At 41.5% G+C, this 16,643-nt stretch overlaps 1 protein-coding gene across 7 annotated transcripts in view; it reads right to left on the bottom strand.

The window, feature by feature from the left end:
• abcb4 (ATP-binding cassette, sub-family B (MDR/TAP), member 4) overlaps positions 1–16,643 on the bottom strand; it is a 46,712-nt gene continuing 30,069 nt past the window's right edge. Inside the window, exons 1-29 of one of the 7 annotated variants that reach the window (XM_019892076.1) lie at positions 13,947–14,150; positions 12,624–12,968; positions 12,443–12,550; positions 12,246–12,309; positions 11,984–12,146; positions 11,857–11,905; positions 11,439–11,630; positions 10,489–10,660; positions 10,265–10,389; positions 7,755–7,932; positions 7,306–7,419; positions 6,776–6,886; positions 6,558–6,683; positions 6,205–6,408; positions 5,955–6,125; positions 5,066–5,227; positions 4,789–4,974; positions 4,566–4,712; positions 4,351–4,455; positions 3,924–4,001; positions 3,216–3,299; positions 2,941–3,144; positions 2,769–2,869; positions 2,523–2,663; positions 1,806–1,962; positions 1,511–1,708; positions 1,072–1,278; positions 576–722; positions 1–490 (exon numbers count right to left, since the gene is read on the bottom strand). In XM_019892076.1, the coding sequence (XP_019747635.1) occupies positions 284–490; positions 576–722; positions 1,072–1,278; positions 1,511–1,708; positions 1,806–1,962; positions 2,523–2,663; positions 2,769–2,869; positions 2,941–3,144; positions 3,216–3,299; positions 3,924–4,001; positions 4,351–4,455; positions 4,566–4,712; positions 4,789–4,974; positions 5,066–5,227; positions 5,955–6,125; positions 6,205–6,408; positions 6,558–6,683; positions 6,776–6,886; positions 7,306–7,419; positions 7,755–7,932; positions 10,265–10,389; positions 10,489–10,660; positions 11,439–11,630; positions 11,857–11,905; positions 11,984–12,146; positions 12,246–12,309; positions 12,443–12,492 (3,843 nt within the window). In that variant the 5' untranslated portion in view covers positions 12,493–12,550; positions 12,624–12,968; positions 13,947–14,150 and the 3' untranslated portion in view covers positions 1–283. Of the gene's footprint in view, positions 491–575; positions 723–1,071; positions 1,279–1,510; positions 1,709–1,805; positions 1,963–2,522; positions 2,664–2,768; positions 2,870–2,940; positions 3,145–3,215; positions 3,300–3,923; positions 4,002–4,350; positions 4,456–4,565; positions 4,713–4,788; positions 4,975–5,065; positions 5,228–5,954; positions 6,126–6,204; positions 6,409–6,557; positions 6,684–6,775; positions 6,887–7,305; positions 7,420–7,754; positions 7,933–8,031; positions 8,568–10,264; positions 10,390–10,488; positions 10,661–11,438; positions 11,631–11,856; positions 11,906–11,983; positions 12,147–12,245; positions 12,310–12,442; positions 12,551–12,623; positions 12,969–13,946; positions 14,151–15,122; positions 16,401–16,643 lie in introns of those variants that run through there. The other 6 variants (XM_019892077.1, XM_019892071.1, XM_019892078.1 and 3 more) reach the window with 6 other exon arrangements.

Genomic DNA, 16,643 nt, shown 5'->3' with positions numbered 1-16,643 from the left:
GAAGCGACGTACGGATTGCCGAGAAAACAGGAGAGTCGGGATGTTGAGACAGGAGAGTTTATCTTCATTACCGATCTTTAACTTTTGATTTGTAAATGAGAGTTGAAAGTCACCTGTGTGCTATCAAAGCATCAAGTGTACCTTGACTTCCTTCCACAGTCCAAAAACATGCATTTATTGTATGGCAGTCCTGTGACTGACTTGTGAATAGTCCAATACTCTCAGCGTAGTTAATAACTCGTTTTTTTTTTCCCCACATTCACTGAATTACGGTTGCGTCTCCTCACTCACTCCTGTAGCCCAGTTGTGTGGTGACCAGCATGTGGTAGACGCCCTTTTCGGCTAGCAGCTGCTGATGTGTCCCTTGCTCAACCACTTCTCCTCCCTGAAAGACGGCGATGCGGTCTGCATTTTGGATGGTGGACAGACGGTGGGCTACGACGATACACGTCCTGCCCTGCCGAGCTTTGTCCAACGCCTCTTGCACCACCTGGATCGAGCGCAAATTGAGAAGACAGAAGTCAATCTGGCTAAACAAATGTGGAGCAATTCCAGATGAGAAGAGAACAACTCACCTTCTCATTCTCAGCGTCGAGTGCAGACGTGGCCTCATCCAGAAGCAACAGTTTGGGGTTACGGAGGATGGCTCGGGCTATGGCGATTCGTTGTTTCTGACCACCTGACAGCTGGGTCCCCTTATCGCCTGCCTGAGTGTCATACTTCTGCTCGAGGAAACAAAGTCAAAGTCAGCGCATGGAAAATGAAGTACAGTAAATGTTTTTTCTTAATCTTTGAAAGTGAAAAGATTTGAAATTTGGAGCCCTAATAATTGCCTTCATTTTTATAAATCTACTGCCGATGTAACGGGAGCGTTGTGTATTTGAATTAGGAAAGAATATTTTATTTTGCAGTTGTATTATAAGTATTATTGTCCTTGCTGTTTTATGACAGCACTTTGTTACAACTGTGGTTGAGTACACTGAGCGCCTAATGTAAACTTTGGTGAGTTAAACTGGTCATACAGTTTACGTTTTAACCAAAAATAATTGCTTGATCCTAAAACATGATTACCTTTGGCAAGTTTTCTATGAAGCTGTGAATGTTGGCTGCTTTAGCAGCTGCTTTAATCTCCTGCAGAGTAACAGTCCGACTGTTGTCTCCGTAGGCGATGTTTTCAGCCAAGCTGCAGTCAAAGAGCACGGGCTCCTGGGACACAATGCCTATCTGAGACCTCAGCCAGTGGATGTTCAGCTCTTTCACACTTACAGAATCAAAAGTCTGGAAGACAAAATCGCATAACTGTGAATGGAATGATACAGGCACTTTCCCAACCAAGTCCCAGGCAAGTACTACATAAGTAATTTGGACCAAGTTACCAAAATATCCCAAACTCAAGTCAGTTCCAAAGTCTAAACAAGGCAAACGTTATTTGAATCAAGTTTCAATCGAGCATGTTGCGTGGTGTCATCGATGCTGCACAAACAACGGGTGTATGTCAATTTCTTCTCACCACGTTCCCTTGCGTGGTGTCGTAGAACCTCTCCAGAAGCTGGAAGGTGGTGCTTTTTCCACAGCCGCTGCTTCCTACCAGGGCCAATGTCTCTCCCTTGCTCACTTTCAGATTCAACCCTCGAAGGACGGGTACGTCAGGGCGTGAGGGGTAGTTAAACTTAACACCCTCCAATTGCACATTACCATCAAATTGGTCCTGGAGTTTTAAGGTAAGACAAAGAGCTACTTTATTCATACTGTAGACATGTAAAGTGTGTTGCAGAGTACTCGTTTGGCAACTTTTTGCTCCTTACCAATGACTGTCCCTCATGTGAGAGATTATCAATAGCAGGCTGTCTGCTCAGAAGCATCATGATGTGAGCAGCTGATAATTTGGCCTTTGCATAGTTTGGAGAAAAGGAATGGGCTTCTCCAACAGCTATTGAACCATATAGAATTGCCAGCAACACTCTGAAAGAGGAATCAGTTTACATATGACAAATCAGAGATGATCCCATATGATTTTGATTTTATTGTAACGGTACATGGAGCTACACAAAATATCTTGCCTGCAGAGATGATCCCATATGATTTTGATTTTATTGTAAGCTACACACAAAATATCTTGCCTACACAAGACTAAGTGACTTGAATGAGTCACCCTTTAAATATGGACATGGTCACTTTCCGGTCAAAACCAAACACATGTAACTGCGTTCTTAATTTAGTCGTGTGACAAAATTAGCAATATCTGACTACATCTCGGGTATGTAGATATCGCGATGTGTCTAACATAGTTTTCGTTGACTATACTGTACTTGCAAATAACCGCACCGTGTATTTGAAAAGATATAACTAGATGTTTTGGGCATGCCAGGACTTTTGGACAGGGCAAAACGATTCAATGCAAATGGTTTAATTCTATAGAATGAACTCCTGCGTTGTAAAATCACAAATGCATGCACAGACTTTATGATTATTAAACCCAGACTCCAGACTGCTGAAATCCATAATGAGGAGATGTTGCTTACAGAAATACCGCCTGAATGTCCATCTGGCCGTGCGCAATGAGCCAAGCTCCAAATGAGAAGCATACTGCGTAACCATAGCAAAGCACGCCTTTGGATATGCCAAGGACTAAACCATGGACATGGGCCCTTTTCTCTGCATTTCTGTAGGGAGAGAGGGAGAGAGAGAACTATTGAAAAGAACACCTGAGAATAAGTAGGTCTGTTGTGTTCAATATTTATGGGCAGCCGATCGAGGATGTCACATACTTGTATAGAACCTGGAGGTTATTTTCATACAAAGATTCAAACGTGGGTTCTCTGGTTAGCGATGCAACTGTCCGGATATTCTCGATTGCTTCTGTAACAGTCTGACGAGACAGCGTGAAAATATCATGTTGTATACCACAGGAACTTTGGCAGAATGATGGCAAATGTCCACCTTTCCAGCCTTCTCCAGCTCCTTCTTGTCCTTAGCTGCTGTTCCAGTTATCATCTGTATCCTTAACATTCCGGCCGCAATCAAGATTGGCACTACCACCAGTATGGGGAGGGTCAGCTGCCATCCATGCAGAAACGCCATGATTAAATTGGTGCCCATGTTTGTCGCAATCTGGACCATTGTGGCCAAATGTTGTCCTGTAACCTGAGCAGAGATGAAAAGTGATTTACGACAGGTCAAGCAGGGAAAACATGAGACAGAGAGGAGCGCCTTACCCCTTGTACTTGAGCGGCATCTGAGGCCAGCCTTGTTATAAGCGCACCAACACTATTTTTGGGGTCATCAAACCAGCCGAGGTCCTAATAAGATTAAAAATAATAAAAAGGGTAAAATAATCATCATTGTTACCCTCAAGTTTTTAACCTACGCCGTTTAAAGGTCAAGTGTGAAGTAAACTTGGCCACCCATATTTTGAGTAATACTGTACTTCGGGCTAAAACTATTTCAAGCATACTTTTGTGAGGGTTTTTTTTTTTTTGAAACCCACCCAGTTTCATAGTTAGACCCACAGCAATTAAATGCTTTTGTTTTGGCAATCTTCGATGAGTCATTGTTTGCATTGTTGATTGTCCCGTTAAATGCTCTTTGCGAGCCTCGGCGCCGTGTGGCAATGCACTGTTCACATTCAGGCAAACAGTTGTTCGAGTGCCCAAAAGTAAAGCATAGGGCACGTACAGTAAATGAACCAGAAAACTGGAACGATACAGTCTCGTTCTCGCAAAGCGAATGAATTTCCACCACTGGTTCACTCTTTGAGATAAGGAGAGGAGCTAGGCTAATTAGGAGAGACTCAAGAGTTGAGCCATTATTCCTCCAAAAGAGGATACGTTTCAGGTTAGTTGGACCCGTCCAATCGGAGGAGGTCTCGGGGCAACGCTTGGTCACTTTTAAGTGTCTGCCTTGCAACTGATAATTCCACTTACCTGCCTCATCATGGCCGTGAAAGCTGCAAGTCTCAATTTCAAAGTCAGAATCTCTCCAGATTTATCAAAACAGAAACCCTGTCAAAAGTGAAAGACACAAGAGCACCCCGACATATTGACTCAAATACATGTGACTGCACCGGGCTGAATGTTTACACTGTTGTCTCGCAATTTGTGCCGCTGATGCAACACAAGTCACAGAGTATCAACGAGCTAGTTGCAAAGGGGAGACTGGAAGAGTCACAGAAAGATGTCAGTGAAAATCCTCTTCCTGTTTGAACCTTTCCACGTGTAGGTACTCTCTTCTCCCCATGTATGAATTCACGATGTGCGATGTTCTCATGTCTTTATATTATTTTTGCTTTACTTGAGTCTGTCACACGTTTGTAACGTGAATGCTGAAATGATTGAATGTCAGTACGCCTACCTGTAGAAACTTGACAAAAAACGACACAAATCCAAGAATAGCACACAAAAGGCAAAGGTGTTCTGCGTTCTTTTTCATCACGTCTTGATCAATACTGGAAAACACCTGAAAGTTTGGAAGAGACGGTTTGATTATTCAGAGCTTGGCATAGGAAATTTGCCCCCCAAAATCAATTACGTGACGGTCACGCTGCTTGATGGTGAGTTGTAACGTACGCCGATGAAGTTTGAGAGGATGAGCGCAAACATCGGCTGGAATATTCCAACGATCGCAGCAGAAATGATCCCCAACAAAATGTAATACCACTCAGCAAGGTTGAAACGCATCACTTGAAGTAAGGAAAAAGGCGGCCCATTTTCATCCTGCAGTAAACAAGGAGACAGCGCTGAATTATACCGCACTTTCTTCTTTGCTCGATGTGTAAAGCAGCAAAATCACCTCCTCTTTTTTGCCTTTGTCATCCACCAACTTTTCGCTCTCTTTGTTTTGTTGTAAACCAGTCGAGGAAGAACTTTTTATCGACTTTCTCCTACATGCGGAAGATTCAGAGGACGTTTTGGCTGCTGGGCTTTTTTGATTCGGCATACCATTCTGCTGATCCTTATCTGCACCTTTCTGAAACGTCTGCAAGAGGGAGAAAACCAAAAGCTTGATTTGCATTTCCACAAATAGTCTTTTTAAGTCTTTTTTTTGTTTTTTTAAATTCCAGTTTTACCTGCATACTAATGAGAGTATGATAAACGCCATTTCTTTCCATCAGTTGGTCGTGAGTCCCCAGCTCTACAACCGTTCCATTTTGGAAGCCAGCAATCATGTCAGCATTTTTGATAGTTGAGAGACGATGGGCCACGATTATGGTGGTACGACCCAGTCGAACCTGCACAAGTGACAGAAAAGATTTTTTTGGAGGGGTTGGTTTTTTTTTTTTTTTGGGGGGGGTTGCGATTTCGATGTGCCATGAGTAACCTCCTGCGTTCGCCTCGATCAAATTGTCGCCGCCGCACAAATAATAATAATAAAGAACAGAACCAAATAAACAGACAAAAGTAATGATTCGGAGGGTTTGGATTTGATCTTCATTGTGCTGACTCCTAAGATCTTGGTGAAGATTTACCGACACTGAAGCTTTCTGTATATACAAGATCTAACTGTCTGAGTTGAGTCTCGATCATTGCGAGTGCAAATCAGCGGAGGACTGAGGGTGATGCTAATTGTGCGTCAGCACTTAAAGGAACATCAGGGGTTAGGGTGTGGGTGTGCCTGAATGGGTTGGTCACCAGGTGTATGACACGTTACGGGATCTATGACATGGATATACAGGAGAGAATTTGAAATCTCTCCTGGACAAAAGTTGTGGGAACTTTCTGATTGACCCTTATAACTATCCGTTCTTATAATGGGTCATTAGAGCGTCATTATGGTTCCTTAAAGAAAAAAAGAAAATGAAAGTCAATGCGCCACTGATGATGGAAGGACTAAGGTGTAACGGTCTCTCAAAAAAATTCGGGTTTGGAAAATCTCAGTTGATTCTTGGGCAAGAGTGTCACTGCCAGAATTTGTATTTATTTATTTTTTTAATGAATATATAGGTTGGGTCTCCCTACCTTGTCGAGCGCATCCTGCACAACAGTCTCACTCTCGGCGTCAAGGGCGGATGTTGCTTCGTCCAGCAGAAGGATTTTGGGGTTACGTACGAGCGCTCGAGCGATTGCAATTCTCTGCTTCTGTCCTCCACTCATCTGAGTCCCTCGGTCCCCAACCAACGTCTCGAACTTCTGCTCGACAACAACGCTCTCATCATTGGCAAGAAAAAAAAAAATTAAAATTCAGGTGAAGTCGTGAATGAAGTCATACTTCGGGAAGGTTCATGATGAAGTCGTAAGCGTTGGCCTCCTTGGCAGCTTGCTCAATCTCGTTCTGCGTCACATCGGTTCGGCCGTATCGGATGTTTTCAGCGATGGTGGTGGCAAAAAGGACGGGCTCTTGACTCACCACGCCAATCATTTTTCGCAAGTAGCAAATATTGAGAGAACGGATGTCATGGCCGTCAATAGATACCTACAAAGAGGGAAACAATGGGATTCTTAAATGTTCTTCGTTGTGTTGAAAGAATAAAGGAGGCTTGGATGCTTTGGTGATTCAGCGGAATTGCATTGATGTGACTTGATTCAACTTTCCAGTGAAAGGGTTTAGAAATGTGTACGTACGGATCCCTGCTGGGGATCGTAGAACCTCTGCAACAGCTGGATGGTGGTGCTTTTACCGCAGCCGCTGCTTCCCACTAAGGCAATGGTCTGCCCACTCTTCACACTCAGGGACATGTGGTTTAATACCTGCAAGTGATGACCATTATGGAAAGGAGTACGAATATGTAGCCGGGTTTAGATGTTGGATGAAGTTGAACAGTGTCAGTGAGGAGGCTTACTTTAACTTCTGGCCTAGAGGGGTAGTTAAAGTGGATGTTCTTGAACTCGATATTTCCACTGATCGAGTCAGGCTTGAAGCCGCTCTCTGAATAGCTGTCAATGCTTGGTATCTAGAGAAAAAAATAGTTTTTTTTTTTTTTTATGTTTTGCTTCTTTCGAGCTCAGGACTCTCTACAACACGTGTCAAAGTCAAGGCCCGGGGGCCAGATCCGGCCCCCCACGTAATTTTATGTGGCCCGCGGGACCAAATCATGTTTGTCAACTATCATGATTCTTGCTGAAATCTGTACCGAAATGTCAAATTGTCATGGGTAATAAATAAGAATGAGATTTTCCACCGGCCCTCCAAGGGAAGCCGTAACTCCGAAGTGGCCCGTGACAAAAAAATCAGTTTTACACCCATACAAGTCTACAACCTATCGTCTACATAATAGTGTGGAATGCAGAATTATGCTGCATATTTTTGTTTTTGAGCAAGCAAAGTGAAAGAGGCAATTACGATACAGGGAGAAAATGAAGCTTTCCTTACACTGTCAATGATCTTGTAAACTTGGTGTGCAGCTCCTTGGGCAATGACAAATGCCTCAGCGTTAGGCGAGGTCTCTCCCAAGGCGAATGCCCCAATGAGCAAAGCGAATAACACCTTAAGACAAAAACATTCTTGGATTCAAACTTTCTAACTTGAATATTTTCTACAGGGGGAAATAACATTTACATTTCCAGTGCCTGTGTTTTGATTCATTTCTGAGCTCAACTATTGCACTTAAAAATCTGCCATGCAGTTTGGGTGTCTTAAATTATTGTTGAATTTATTGTTAGAATCTCTATTCTGGACGTGTATTCATTAGCAAATTACTCCTTGGCCAGCAGCACACAATATTTTGTTCGAGAGCTCGATTTCAATTTGTTCTTTCAAATTTAAATAAATCCCATACAATCCAATACATTTTCATACATAAAGGCAATGTCTCTACTCACTGTGAGTACAGTTCCAATGCTGTATTCTTTATCTTTCGTCAAAATGAGCGTACTCCCGTACCAGAAGGCCAGAGCATAAGACAGGTAGATCATCATGACAGTAAAGCCCATAATCAAGTTTGAACTTATCATCTTCTTCATTCCCGTTTTCTTTGCATCTTCCAAAATCTTACGATATCTGGTAAATGACATAAACACCAAAGAATTAAAGGATTGGTTGAATGAAAAGACATTTGAAAATACGCACGGCTAACGCCTGCATCTGGCCTAGTCGTACAGGCGGATTTTGTTTCCTTCTGTTGCTAACATGGTTGCAGAGCATCGTGAAGACTTCATCCTCCATGTCCCGGTTCGTCTTGGAGAATCCTTTTGTCTTGGAGAGGCTATTTGTGGAGTATTCGAGGTTGAAGACTCCTGTGTGTATTCCCCATGCATGGGCGATTTTGGGCTAGAATCTGATTTCTCAGAGGTGGTTCATTGAGTTGGCGAAGGGGTGGTATTACCACAGTCGTGAGTTCTTTTGGCAGTCATGCTGCCGGCACCGACAAGAGTTGCCTCGAAGCGGACGGGCACAAATGGGGGAGGGACCTGTGTAACCTGTGTTGCTTTGATTAGGTTCAGCTGGATGGCCTTGAACTAGGTTGGGATTGCCGTGATAGCCACCTTCGAGTTCCGTTGCTGGACCATGATCTACGCGGTACTCAACGGGGTCCGAGGACCTAGCTCGAGGTGGTTTTTGGCGAAGTCCTTGATAGCCAGGTTGTGCAGTCGGAAACTGTAATTAGTTTTGGCGAAAACTACTTTGTGATTTTTTTTTTTTTTCTTTTCCTGCTGTTCCTTTTTTTTTTGTGGCCTTTTTAACTGGTCTGTATTACGTCCATTGAATTTCACCCTTGTTGCTGTTCTCGGCAACATTGTGCACAAAACGGCGGTAAAATTTACTGACGCAAGTGTGGTAAAAATAAAATGACAGACTTTCTGACAATTCCATTTTAGTTTGGCTTGGGAAAAAAAAAGACTTACAATGACGGATGATGGTGACAGGTGATGAATGACGGACCGGCAAAAATTTTGTAAAATTGCCCACATCTGGTCACTATTAAGCATCCAGGTACGTATGGTGGCATTTCAGGATTTTGTGTTGACAAGGGCTTACAGGGCGTTTTGCTATAATATGCGTTATCAAAGGCAAACCAAAAAAAATCCGATTGAGGCAGTCTTGAACACCGCTTGTGTCCACTATGTACAAGTTGGTCATGATAGGACATTAAGTAATTCAATTCGTGATTTCGCCTTGAGTTCCCACGTTATTGAAATACCAGTTTGAACGAAGGTAAACCCCAAAAGGTAAATGCATCGACTTCGAATAATCACGGACAACATTTTGTTGTTCATTTTAAACTCAGGGTTATGCCAGATTGGGGTGCCAACTCAGATTGCGTGGCCTCCTCCAGATTTTTTTTTTTTTTTTAATCACGCAGATAATGTTGATGCAGTAATTGGGCTCTTGAAACAGTTGTGACCTTTGTGCTGATAAACGGGGGGGTCTGAAAGTTTGGTGCTGTTACACTTTCTCTCGCTTTACTAATTCTTGGCATGATTGTTGCTTAACATTTGGGTGTAACTAATTGATTATTATATTTATGTAGGTAAATAATGTTTGAGGGAGGGTGTGTCAATTCCGGGATTTTTCTTTTTATTAATTTTTTTTTCTGAAGGGTGGGTAGGCTAATTCTATTTTTCTAGGGTTTTTTTTTTTTTTTTTTTACAAGTAGAATAGACATTTACAACACCAGGGTCTAGCATTTTTCACATGAACACGGGTTTCAATGGAATCAGTGAACATAAATCATTCATGTGGGGTAATTTTTTTTTCCTTTCTACCCTTAGCTACATGTGTCAGAAGTGAGACGTGTAGGCTATGCAAGAATTTAAGTCATCACAAATCTTACCCAGGAGTGGTACGTAATTTAGATTAAAATAACATTTTTTTTTTTGCTGAGATATTAATAACTAGATACTGTATTTGTTGTTGTCTTTGGGAATACGGTAGTCCATATTTTGCTTTGCAGTATTGCATTTGTCCGCCATTTTAGGGAGCATTGTTGATTTTGCCCAATTGGTTAAGATTAGATTAAAAACTGAATTTATAACTTGGTCTTTGTAAATAAATAAGTACTGTATGCATATCATCTCCTTACAGAGCCCCCTCCAAAAGTATTGGAACAGCAAGGCCGACACCTTTGTTTTTGTCTTACACTGAAGGCATTTGGTTTTCGGATCAAAAGATGAATACAAGACATAAGTTCAGAATTCCACCGGAATTGACCTTGCCGTCCGAGTACTTTTGAAGGGGACCGAAGACTGATTATGTGTTCTGGCACAGGAGAGCAAGATACCTTTAAATACACCAGTACAATCTAATAAGAGATGTATTCATGCATGAGACGTATTGACTATCCCGCCTCGATAAAACTAAAATATACTAGCATATAAAATTCTGCACAAACCTCTCAATCTCTCTTTTCTGACCGCTGAAGGCAAACACAGTCCTGATGGCAGAAAGCACCTCCTCTGCCACCGCACCCGCTCTGGCGTAAGCAGCCTGTTCTTTCGACGCGAATGATGACAGCACCTAAAAAAGAAAACCAGATAAGATTGGCAATGAGAGATTTTTATTTTATTCGATTTTTTTTTTTTACATCAAAGCCAGACAGGGGTGGATAAGGTTTACCTTACTAAAAAGCGCAGCTGACAAGCCCACCAAGGGGCAGGTGGCCAAGATGACCAGAGCGAATTTCCATCCTTTGCTTATAGCAATGATGATGGATATGGCGAAAGTGGAAAAGGACTGGATCAGCATTCCCAGCTTATCTCCTATGCCCTCTTGGATCTTATAGACGTCACTGTCCAGGCAAATGAACATGTCTATCAATTGCAATTTGCAATACATTTGTGTCTGTTCGGTGTAAGGACTTCAAATACAGATAGAAGCTTTTTAAAAAACAAAATAAATTATTTATTTTAGTCTCCCAGCACCATCACACACTTTTCCCACCTGTGCCCAAGCTTCCATATTCCCTCAGCGTAAAAATCTTTGGACTGACGTCTCAGCCAATCGCTCACAACACTTTTTGACTTCATCGTCACTTTCAAACTTGGTGCCAACTACTCTGAACTGCTGAGGCAGGTCAAAAAAGACAACAAACGCAGGGGTCATCAGTCAGAAGGAGTCATCTTGCATCATGACAACACAAGGCCTCACATAGCAGCCCAAACGGTGCAGACCATCAACAAGCTGGGCTGGGAACTGCTCCCTCAACCCCCTTACAGCCCAGACCTTGCCCCTTCCGACTTCTACTCACAAAGTCTGAAGGTGACGAAGTCAAAAGTGTTGTGAGAGACCGGCTGAGACATCAGTCCAAAGATTTTTTACACTGAGGGAATATGGAAGCTTGTGCACAGATGGAAAAAGTGTGTGACAGTGCTGGGAGACTACAACGTGATCAGTTTTGGAAAAGGAACACGATGGCTGCCGAGAAACCCGGCTTCACCGGGCCATGTCAACGTATCTGCTCGCCTCGAAAGAACCTTCCACTTTCCTGGTCTTTATATCATCTGAATGTGAGAGCTGTGGAGGTAGTTTGCTTTGAAATGGATGGGTGCGATTCACATGTTACTCACTCAACGAGACAAGTGTTGAGTGTTGCTGTCTCGTTGACGTCGAACCAGCTGATGTCCTGTCGCATGACACTGTGGAAAAATTGCTTGCGAATGCTTTTGACTTGTCGTCCGGCAGCCAGTGCAAAGAAAGCAGCTTGCATGTAGCAAGCCGCAATAACGAACGTCCCCACGATGCCATAGTAGATGACCAAACTGGGATAGAAGAAACACAATTCATCAAATGTGTCTCGGTGAGTGTAAATTAAAGGTAGAGTTTACATCGTTAAAAAAAAACAAAAAACAAGACGATTTGTCATGTACTGCCTGGTACGACCTGACAGTAGAATATTACTCAAGAGTCAAGTGAGGCTACGTTCAAATCTTGCTGGCAGCTTGATCATCATACACACATAACTCACCTTTCGAAACTCGGTCTTACCTCTTCACATCCTCCTGCAAGGTGCTGTTCAGAATTAGCGAGGAGGAATCTAAAAATATCAAGGATAAAGTGTAATGCTCCTTTGTTAAGTCAGATGGCTATTTGTTAACTCTCTCGACAAACTCACTGGCATGGCTGGTGTTCATTTGAGGTAATACTGAGTGGAGTATAAACGTGTCCACCACTTTCCCAAACAAAATACACGTTACGGGGAACAAAAGCCCATGGACAATCGACATCACGGTCCCAAAGACGATCAGAACAACATCGAAACCATTTGCAAACCTGAACTGTACGCATGTCAAAGGGAGAAGGAAGAAAATGCTGAATGGCGTTTAAAAAAATAATAATTGTGGTTTCAGCTAGATGGATAGAGACAGAAAACTTACCAGTCCAATTGGTCCAACCGTGGGTATTTTTTTCTCTTTTTTCTTCTTTTCGTTTTTGAGATCACTGGGTCAAAAACAAAAAAACTTGATTTTCAACTGCTTTCCTTGAAATATTAGTTCTATTGTTGGGTTAATTTTGCTACTTAAAAAAAACTAAACAAAAAAAACCGTTTGAGTTACAACTTCAGGAATATTACCTTAAATAAATATCCGTTGTGTTCTTTTGCAAAGTGTCTGTTTCATCCATTTGTAGGTTTTGTCAGAAAAAAAAAAGGTGAAAATCTTTTGGTTTGTAATGGTCCTTTCTGAAAAATTAAGCCATGTCAGTCAGTAGCATGACCATTTCGTAATGAAGAGAGAGATAAAACGGAATTATACCTGAGTGCTTCCGTGTTGTTGGCGTTCCGCATCCTCATTAGTGTTCCAATGTTTGACAGAGCTTTGAAAATTTAGATTGTGAATGTGTGAGCACACACACACCGAACCAACACTACTTTTAATTGCCCTAAAGCAGTGTTCCAAACCAACAGTATATTGAGACATACCATCCAAATAGAAAACAAAATTCCTCCAAGTGGATGCACATGTTAACTAAATGGACTGTAACTTTTGCCTTCTCGGAGAAGGGCATTTCATTGTTCTGCCTGCCATTTTACATTGCTGGAATTGATAGATGAACATATATAGGTATATAGTGAATAAATGATAATCCGCTCAACACAACTTTATTTATGAAGCACTTTAAAAACAATCAATGCTCGAACAATTTACAAGGGCCACCGGGATCAAATACTCCCACTTCCATTTTCTATCCATTCACATTTTTAGAGTCACCAAGTCTTAAATGTCTAAGACATAATCGGTTTTACCAAGAAAGGATCTTTCATCTTTGATGGGACACTCATAAATCTGACTGACTGCCCTCAGTAAAACATTGGAAGGAAAACACACGTTTTCTCAGGATGGAACCCATGAAGGCAGGTAGAAGGACAAAAGGAAGTGCTTTAAAATGGAACCCTGTGGAATCCCATAAAATAGTGGACCCAACCCAAGGCAAGTTCTGCCTGCCAGATCAGAGAGAAACTAATCCAGAGCTCTACCACTAATGTCTATAAAGTAGCTGTAACCAAGACTCGAGGATGTTGTGGTCCACCGTATCAAATGCTGTATTGAGATCTTATCGGGACAAGACACATAGTCCCAAGAGTCATTTGTAAAGAGGATATCATTAATAATTCTTAATTAAGCTTTGGTGCTACACAGCAATTTAAAACCTGCTTTTCAAAGCTCCAGGACATCAGACTCATCCAGAAATGATGGGAAGTGGGTGTGCACAACTTTTCTCAAGGTTTTTAAAATAAAAGATAGCTTGAACATATGATTATCTACAGTTCGATGATGGGATGGCAAGGAGTAGAATTATGATCATGTTCCGTAAAGCTGCAAATTTTCTCATGACTTCTCAGTACAATATTGCTCTTAATCTTTACAATGAAATGGCAATCTTCTCATTAAAAAAATGACGACAACGTAACTGTCAGACATAATCGGACCCTCAACATCTGTGGATCTTTATCAAGAGACACAACCTTATTGTCATTTCACACATCAGCCAGTCGGCACACGTCTCTCTGTCCAAGCTGCTCAGTACCATTTGGCTAACTCAACAATGACCAAATAAATCGCAGTGTTATAATCAACCCTTTTTGTTATCACTGCCCATAGTTTCCTCTTAGATTTGAATGTCTCCCCCTACCACGGCTGATTTGTGTCCTGTTCGGATTATTTCACCACATTTTGCAGTGGAACATCAACCACTCCAAACACAGCTAAGTGGAGTAAAGTACATACAGCTGAACTTGCTCAGGTGATGTGTGGGTGGGAAACCGGTAGATCGACAGAGGTGTGAAATGAGTGCAAATGTTGTTCAAAATAATTTTATTCTGCTCAGGTGATGTGTGGGTGGGAAACCGGTAGATCAACAGAGGTGTGAAACGGGAATAGACATTGCAAAATGAGTGCAAATATTGTTCAAAATAATTCTATTTATACAAACAGCGAGCGACACTTTGCACTTTCTCTGAGTGTAAAACATGCAGATGCAATCTGGCCGCATTCCAGATGAATTACATAACAGCAATGTGAGGTAGGATCTGTTGGCGACAGTGTGGCGAAAGATGTCAAGAGTGATAATGAGTAAATGCTATTTTGTGCAATAAAAATTGCAAAATTGAGCATTTACTCATGATCATAAATTATATTTTACAACACAAAATGTGTATCTAAAAGCAAACGTATCTCTGCTAATAATACATTCTCATTGTAGGTTGCCTGGAAATTGGCATGCAGCAATCTCAAATGCACTTCAGATTTCGCATGCTCCACTTCAGTCTTTCAGTAAGTCAGTCAGTCAAAAATTCATCATATTTCCACTGCCTATTATGCTTTTTTTGTTTGTTTGTTAATGTCAGTTATCTTCACTTACTTTTCCCACCCTAATGGAATCTCTCTTCCTGATTCAATTATACAAGACCCAAACAAAGAACACGGAAGCATATGTCACTTTCAGATCAGTAATTCCCAACCAGTGTAACGTGAGACATAACCATGAAATTCAATAATTTCACTTGATTCATCTGAAAATGTCTCTCAATCCATGCCGACAATAGTGATAAGCAGAACAATTAAATGCTCTACCACTAGATGGGAGACAATTTAAATGTGTTCCATCTGTTGCAAGTACACAGAATAACATTAGTGTGAATACTGTATATAAAATTTGAATTTGTGTTCAATTAAACAGACGCAGCTCAGTGCCGTTTTCCTTGATGGCAAGTTTCATGTTTAGCTTTAAGTTTTCCACAAATTTTTTTTTTTTTCATGGCGATAACGTGATGGCGACGAGCTGAACATGGCTCTTTCATGAGTAAAAACGTAACAAGTTTTCACGTGAAAGTTAGTGGGTGGTTTGTCAGATTTTCAAAATACGTGCTTAGCACACCGACGTTTATTCCGAAGTAACAAATTTGGGATAAGTTTCATGTTTAGCTTTAAGTTTTCCACAAAACTCCTGGCGAAAATGGGCTGCTAGCTAGCTTCAAGTAAAAGTTAGCTTTGTTGTGGTAGCGTTAATTTATTAGCTTATATGTGTGTTACTTTTATGTGTCAAATTTGCAGGGATTTTTGCAATGCTTTATCATATTGACACATGTTTGAGTGACTGTCTGAAACATGGAGGGAAAGGTAGCATTTTAGACCTGTTGCTGTTGTCCAAACGAGAGATAGAAAACAAAACAGCACAGGTAAATTAGACTTTTGTTCATTGATCAGAAGGTACAGGGTAGGTGCGGTCATGTGATTAATAAGCCATCAAGACGTATTTTTGTTTTGCTTCTTTGATAGTTACGGCAAGGTCGCATATTTTTAAAATTGTGTGTTGAATTTGAAATACATGATGTACATTTGTTAAAAGACGTAATGATTTGGTTACACTAAAACGAGAATCAAAACTTGGGAGTTTTCATCAACTAAAACTCACATATCTTGAAATAACTATAATTGAATAAATCTAATCATTTTCATCCAAAGGACTAAAATTACCACTAAAGAGTCTGTCAAAAAACAACACTGGCCCAGATTTCACACTGCATAAATCAGTTTGTGTGGAAATTGAGACAAGTATACATTATTGCAAGATACATAATTTTTGTGACCTTTTTGTTTCGTAGCGTCCCGTGATGTTTTTTCTCTTATAATACATATGCCATGGCTTGATAAAAGTTGCGAAACACTGATCTGAGGAATCAGCCAACCTGAGCTGAATTTTTGTAGTTGCACTTGTGCGTGTCATCTAGTAGACTCACAAACAGTTGTGTGCATTCAAACAAACAGCCACTATCATTTGAAATGTAAGACCTAAGAAAATAATTTGAAAATCGAAAACCCCACTCATTCACTATCACGACCCAACTGTGTGGTGACCAGCATGTGGTAGACGCCCTTTTCGGCTAGCAGCTGCTGATGTGTCCCTTGCTCAACCACTTCTCCTCCCTGAAAGACGGCGATGCGGTCTGCATTTTGGATGGTGGACAGACGGTGGGCTACGACGATACACGTCCTGCCCTGCCGAGCTTTGTCCAACGCCTCTTGCACCACCTGGATCGAGCGCAAATTGAGAAGACAGAAGTCAATCATGGCTAAACATCAGGCGGCAATTCCAGAGGAGAAGAAAAAAAAAATCATGCCGAGCTTTGTCCAACGCCTCTTGCACCACCTGGATCGAGCGCAAATTGAGAAGACAGAAGTCAATCTGGCTAAACAAATGTGGAGCAATTCCAGATGAGAAGAGAACAACTCACCTTCTCATTCTCAGCGTCGAGTGCAGACGTAGCCTCATCC

The sequence above is a fragment of the Hippocampus comes genome, unplaced genomic scaffold (assembly GCF_001891065.2).
Source record: "Hippocampus comes isolate QL1 unplaced genomic scaffold, H_comes_QL1_v1.1 scaffold153, whole genome shotgun sequence".
In the NCBI taxonomy this organism is placed as follows: domain Eukaryota; kingdom Metazoa; phylum Chordata; class Actinopteri; order Syngnathiformes; family Syngnathidae; genus Hippocampus; species Hippocampus comes.
The sequence above is the reverse complement of the archived record's forward strand: the minus strand, read 5'-3'. Positions and strand labels throughout refer to the sequence as shown.